The sequence below is a fragment of the Propithecus coquereli genome, unplaced genomic scaffold (assembly GCF_000956105.1).
Source record: "Propithecus coquereli isolate 6110/MARCELLA unplaced genomic scaffold, Pcoq_1.0 Scaffold185, whole genome shotgun sequence".
In the NCBI taxonomy this organism is placed as follows: Eukaryota; Metazoa; Chordata; class Mammalia; order Primates; family Indriidae; genus Propithecus; species Propithecus coquereli.
In genome coordinates, this window is record NW_012143301.1 from 76731 (window position 1) to 83335 (window position 6605).

The 6605-nt window shown below is 46.2% G+C and overlaps 1 protein-coding gene across 1 annotated transcript in view; it reads left to right on the plus strand.

Moving 5' to 3' along the window:
• ADGRE3 (adhesion G protein-coupled receptor E3) overlaps positions 1 to 6605 on the plus strand; it is a 51929-nt gene that overhangs the window by 35602 nt on the left and 9722 nt on the right. Inside the window, exons 10-14 of the mRNA XM_012642734.1 lie at positions 721 to 918; positions 1936 to 2171; positions 3019 to 3085; positions 3306 to 3397; positions 4512 to 4680. Of these exons, the coding sequence (XP_012498188.1) occupies positions 721 to 918; positions 1936 to 2171; positions 3019 to 3085; positions 3306 to 3397; positions 4512 to 4680 (762 nt within the window). The remainder of the gene's footprint in view (positions 1 to 720; positions 919 to 1935; positions 2172 to 3018; positions 3086 to 3305; positions 3398 to 4511; positions 4681 to 6605) is intronic.

Consider the following 6605-nt stretch of genomic DNA (forward strand, 5'->3'; position numbering starts at 1 on the left):
CATTTTTAAGTGTTAAGTTGAGCGACGTTAAAGACATTCACGTTGTCACGCAACCAATCTCCAGAACTGTTTCTATCTTGCAAAACCGAAACTCTTTACCCCTTGAACAACAATTCCCTGTTCCCTCTCTCCCCTCTCCTCGGTCCCTGGCAACTGCCATCCTACTTTTTAGGGGGTGACCTATTCCGCTCCCCTACCTATGCATATGTCCAAACTCATCGAAATGTATGCCTTAGGCTGGGTGCGGTGGCTCACGTCTGTAATCCCAGCACTTTGGAAGCCCAAGGCAGGAGGATCTCTTGAGGCCAGGAGTTCCAGACCAGAATGGACAATAGCAAGACCCCACCTCTACAAAAAATTAGCCAGGCATGGTGGCATGTACCTGCAGTCCCGGCTCCTTGGGAGGCTGAGTGGAGGATCGCTTGAGCTCAGGAGTTTGAAGTTGCAGTGAGCTCTGGTGACACCACGGCACTCTTGCCCGGGTAACAGAGTGACATCCTGTGTCAAAAAAAAAAAAATGTATACACTAAATATATGCGATTTTTTGTATATTAAGCGTACCTCAATAAAGCTGAAAACAAACCAAAAGGACAGCCTAGCGGACACTTTCCATGCTATCGTGGGGCTTGGTGCCTGTGTGTAGGATGCCCCAGTCCAAGGAGGAGAACCATGATGTGAGAGCAGGAAAGTATGAGTGAACTCTCCTTTTCTGGGTCCCAGGAGGACGATCCTGTGCTGACCATCATCACCTACGTGGGGCTGAGCCTCTCTCTGCTGTGCCTCCTCCTGGCGGCCCTCACCTTCCTCCTGTGCAAAGCCATCCAGAACACCAGCACCTCCCTGCACCTGCAGCTCTCGCTCTGCCTCTTCCTGGCCCACCTCCTCTTCCTCACGGCGATCGACCGAACCGAACCCAAGGTACTAAGGGTGTAAGAGGACCCCCTGCCCTGCCCCAGGGGATGGCGGCTCATGGAGTGACGCTGCATTGGATACCTTAATACATTAATACCTTGTGTCTGTAGAGGAGGAAAACATAATTTTTCTTCTACCTTTCTGAGTTCCTCACTGGGACCCCTGAAACAAAGGACAGATTAACAAGAGAAAAACAAACACAAGTTTATTAACACGGGGGTATATTTCCTATATACATGGGAGATACTCAGGAAATGAGTAGTTCTCAAAGAAGTAGTTTAGAGCACCAGCATCTTGGTGCTCCGAAGCACAATAAGTTTTTGGAGAAGTAACACAGCAAAGGAAAAAGATCTGGGGTCTCTAGAGGCAGCAAATTGTGGGAAGACAAGTATATGGGAAAGAAATCATAGATAAAGGCTTGTTAGTAAAGTCTGTTTTGTAGATTCCTCCGGTGCTGGCTCCAGACTGTTAGGGATCTAAAGTTGTCTTCAGTGATCAACTTGTGTCCTTCCTGGTACAGAGGAGAGAGAGAACACCTTCATAGATTTATGTCCTAGAATACTATTCAGCCTTAAAAAAAAAAAAAAAGGAGGAGGCCGGGCATGGTAGCTCATGTCTGTATTTCCAGCACTCTGGGAGGCCAAGGGGGGAGGATCACTTGAGGCCAGGAGTTCAAGACCAGCCTGAGCAACATAGCGAGACCCCATCTCTACTAAAAATAGAAAAATCAACCAGGTGTGGTGGTGCACATCTGTAGTCCCAGCTACTGGGGAGGCTGAGGCAGGAGGATCACTTGAGCCCAGGGGTTCAAGGCTGCAGTGAGCCATTATCCCACCACTGCACTCCAGCCTGGGTGACAGAGTGAGACCCTGTCTCTACAAAAAAATAAATAAGTAAACAAACAGAAATTAACGCTCTTGCTCTAACATCAGGTGCTCAGAACCCAGTGCCAGTGTCAAGGAGAGTTCCTAGGGCCACGCTCTTCCCTGACAACCCCTTCTGGTGACCTTACTGCTCCCCCAGCTGCTGTGTGCCATCGTCGCTGGTGCCTTACACTACCTCTACCTGGCCTCCTTCACCTGGATGCTGCTGGAGGGCCTGCACCTCTTCCTCACCGCGCGGAACCTGACGGTGGTCAACTACTCCAGCATGAACAAACTCATGAAGTGGCTCATGTTCCCAGTTGGCTACGGCGTCCCCGCCGTGATTGTGGCCGTTTCTGCAGCATCTAAGCCTCAACTTTATGGGACCCCTGATCGGTGAGCTTGACTCTCACCCTGCGCCGTGGACGGTTTCCTAAGAAAGCTTTCGTCGGAGGGGGGGTCAGCATTCATGAGCAGGAGGAGGATATACATATCCAATGCACTCTGTGTTCCCCTTTATAGCAGCTCTAACCTCTTTCCCAGTGAGGCTGGATAAGACGGCAGTGAGAGTGCGGAAGATTCTAGAAGGAGGGAGTTTTGGGGGTTCATCCTTCCCGTAATTTGGAACTTTGAGTTCTCAAGTCTTAGTCCCCTTATGAGTGAAATGAGAGGAACAGTTGTACCCATTGTCCTAACCTCACAATTCTGGTGTGAAAACTCAATGGGACTGTGCTCTTAAATTTTTTAACATAGGCTGGGCACGGTGGCTCATGCCTGTAATCCCGGCACTCTGGGAGGTCGAAGTGGGAGGATCGCTTGAGGCCAGGAGTTCGAGACCAGCCTGAGCAAGAGTGAGACCCCATTTCTACTAAAAAAAATAGAAATAAATTATCTGGACAACTAAAAATATATATAAAAAATTAGCCGGGCGTGGTGGCTCATGCCTGTAATCCCAACTACTCAGGAGGCTGAGGCAGGAGGATCGCTTGAGCCCAGGAGTGTGAGGTTGCTGTGAGCTATGATGACGGCACTCTAGCCCAGGTGACACAGCAAGACCCTGTCTCAAAATCAGAATGTTTAACATAACGCTGGCACATGACAGTGAGAAGTCAAAGCCATGATTGTCGTCAGCCGACTTTCAGAAGGAGTTGGAAACGTTTTCTCACAGTGAAAGTGCCTCTTCGTGTTCGTGTCATGTGCTTCCTCTGACCTCTCTTTGTGTCCCTTTTCCAATTGTTCCCAGCTGCTGGCTCAACCTGGATCAGGGATTCATCTGGGGTTTCCTTGGCCCAGTCTGCGCCATTTTCTGTGTGAGTATGTGCCTCTGACGTTCCTAACCCGGGAAGAGCCAGAAGTACCGGGTACAAGATAGGACAGGGGGCATGCATGTCCTTCATGGTGTCATTTCATTTTCCCACCTGCTACCAGTTCAGCCCATGTGCAGGGAGGTAGAGCTTTTGTGTGCAATTTAAAGTGGACACTGTATGTTATTTTAACTTGCACTCTACATTACCCGTGTTGTTCCTGCAGATGAATTTAGTATTTTTTCTCTTGGTCCTTTGGATTTTGAAAAGGAAATTTTCCTCCCTCAATAGTGAAGTGTCAACCATCCAGAACACAAGGTAGGATGTGACAGATGGTACTTCCCACTCCCTGTTCTTCTTCCCACCCCTACTCGTCCCTCCTACATACACATACACACACGCACCCACGTGTACCCCACAACCATGCTCCAGGGACTAACAAGGCCAGGTCATCTTCCATTGTCACAGTTCATGAGAACCTGTATTTGCTACAACACAGGCTAAGCTGCTGTGACAAAAAGATCCCAAAAAAAGAAGGATGTGATGCAAGTTTATTTCACTCTCCTGTCAGGGGTGAGCAGTCCAGGGCTAGTGGAGAAGCTCTGCTCCACAAAGTGACCTAGGAACCCAGGTTCCTTCTATTTTGTTGCTCCATCATCCCCTAGGAAGGAGGTGACATAGAAGTTGCACATTCCACATTTTCTCATATCCCATTGGCTGACCTTGGTCACATGATGACACCTAGCTGCAAGGGAGGCTGGGAAATGTAGTCTCTAACTGAGTGGCCACATGCCCTGATAAATCTCAAAGGAGAATGAGATTTAACACTTAAAGAAAGAGGAGAAGAAGGGGGGAAACCTTCAGTTTCTGCCATACAAACACAAGATGCATACAGGAGTACTTTTTTACCAAAACTAACCAACTCCAGTGCAGAGGCAGTGTCTCACACCTGTAATCCCAGGGCTTTGGGAGCCTGAGGCAGGAGGATCTCTTGAGGCCAGGAGTTTGAGACCAGCCTGAGCAACACAGTGAGAGCCCTGTCTCTACAAAAAAAAAAAATTAAAATTAGCCAGGCACCTGTAATCCCAGCTACTCAGGAGGCTGAGGCAGGAGGATCACTTGAGTCCAGGAGTTTGGGGCTGCAGTGAGCTGTGATTGTGCCACTGTATTCCAGCCTGGGTGACAGAGTCAGACCCTGTCTCAAAAAAAATCTGTATAGCAACTCCCTGAAATAAGACTATAATAAATATGAGGGAACTGAGTTACAAGAAGGTAAAGTAACTTACCTCAAGGTCACACACTATGTAGTGCTGGCTTGAATCCAAACCCGGATAGTCTATCTTCAGAATCCTCACTCCAACAGCTACACTATAGGGGTGTCTATATCCATTATTAGCTTTTTGACATCATCATCATCTCTGACTCCTCTCAGGATGTTGACACTTAAAGCGACACTTCAGCTCTTCATCCTGGGCTGCACGTGGTGCCTGGGCATTCTGCAGGTGGGTCCAGCTGCCCAGGTCATGGCCTACCTCTTCACCATCATCAACAGCCTTCAGGGTTTCTTCATTTTCCTGGTCTATTGCATCCTCAGCCAGCAGGTAAACAATGACCTCTCTCTTTGTTGTTTTAAACTTAAGAAAAATTTGGGCCAGGTGTGGTGGCTCACACCTGTAATTCTAGCACTCTGGGAGGCTGAGGCAGGAGGATTGCTTCAGGGCAGGAGTTGGAGGCTGCAGTGAGCTGTGATGACACCACTGCACTCCAGCCTGGGAAACAGAGCGAGACTTTGTCTCAAAAGGGAAAAAAAGCTGCTGATGAAGTGGTTACCTTGGAGCTCGAACTAGGGGTGTAGATTGGAAAGGGGCATGAGGAAAACTTCTGGAATGCTCAGATGTTCCATACTTGGATCTGGGTGGTGGTTTACACAAGTGGTTACTTATGTTAAAATTCATCAGGCTGTACACTTAGGGTCAGTGCACTTGGTATACTTTCCTATGTTATACCTTAATTCAATGTATAACAATTAAATTTACTATATTGCACCTTAATTGAATTAAACATGCTTTACTATGTTTAAAAATATGCTATTGATTGTAAGATACATCATTTATTAACAGCTTTCAGAAAGTAAATAATGGCTATATCCAAAAAAATCATGTTTTTCTTCAGCTTTCCTGCTTGTAACAGTCAGCTAATGCTGCATAACAAACAACCTTAAAAAAATCTCAGTGGTTTAAATACAAATGTTCCTTTTTCTCATTCTTGGGTGTGCAGGTTAGCTGGGCTCAGCTTGGGTTGGCTCTGGGATGCAGATGAGGTTCAGGTTCGCTCTTTGTGACTCATTCTGAGGCTTAGGCAGAAGGGGGAAGAGCTCCTCGGCATATATTCTTCTCATAACAATAGCAAAATCACAAATACGAGGGCTTTCCAGAAAGTATCAAGCCATGTAATATGAAAAATTATATTAACAATGGCTGGATACTTTCTGGACAGCCCTTGTAGGGAAACCCCACTGGGCAAGGTCATTTTAAGCATGTGATTCCACTTGCATCACCTCTATTAATATCCCAATTGACCAAAGCAAGTCACACAGCTAAGCCCAAACAATGGGAAATGAATACTCAACCCACCATGAGGCTAAGACAAGATATAATACTACTACAGAGTGTTGAATAATGGTGATCAATAATGAAATCTAGGCTGGGTGCTGTGGCTCGAGCCTGTAATCCTAGCACTTTGGGAGGCCAAGGTGGGAGGACTGCTTGAGGCTAAGAGTTTGAGACCAGCCTGGGCAATAGCAAGACCCCATCTCTACAAAAAATTTTAAAAAATTAGCCGGGTGTAGTGCTGCACACCTGCAGTCCCAGCTGCTCAAGAGGCTGAGGCAAGGCAAGAGGAGCACTTGAGCCCAGGAGTTGGTGGTTGCTGTGAGCTATGACAACACCACCACATTCTAGCCCAGGCAACAGAACAAGATCCTGTCTCAAAATAATAATAATACAATTCGTGCTTAACACGAATTCTTAAACACATTTCAATGTGGTGCTGTAGTCTCCGTACTAATATGTTTTAAGAGTTCTGCAATGAAATTACATAACGAGCTAATTTTTCCAGCATTTATTATGAACATTTCCAAACATCTAAAAACGTTTAAAGAGTTATACAGTGGGCACATGTATACCAATCACCTGATTCTATAATTAACATTGTATAATATTTGCTTTATCACATGTTTATCCTTCTACCCATCCATTCATCCACCTCATTATAAGCAAGTGTATAGCCAAAGAAAACTGCAGGCAACCCCTCAGTGCAAGCATACACTTGAGTAAGCCTAATGCAAAAATACCTACTCTTCCCTCCAGTTTTTGATGATATATAGTTTTTATTCAATATGGCCACTAAATTCAAGCCAATTCACTTGTCTTCAGCTGAACAAAAGAAATGGTGATGTGTGTCCAACACTAGAGAAATACTGGTTGCTTTGAACTTGTAGAGAAAGCCTTCAAGATGGTCCCTTACT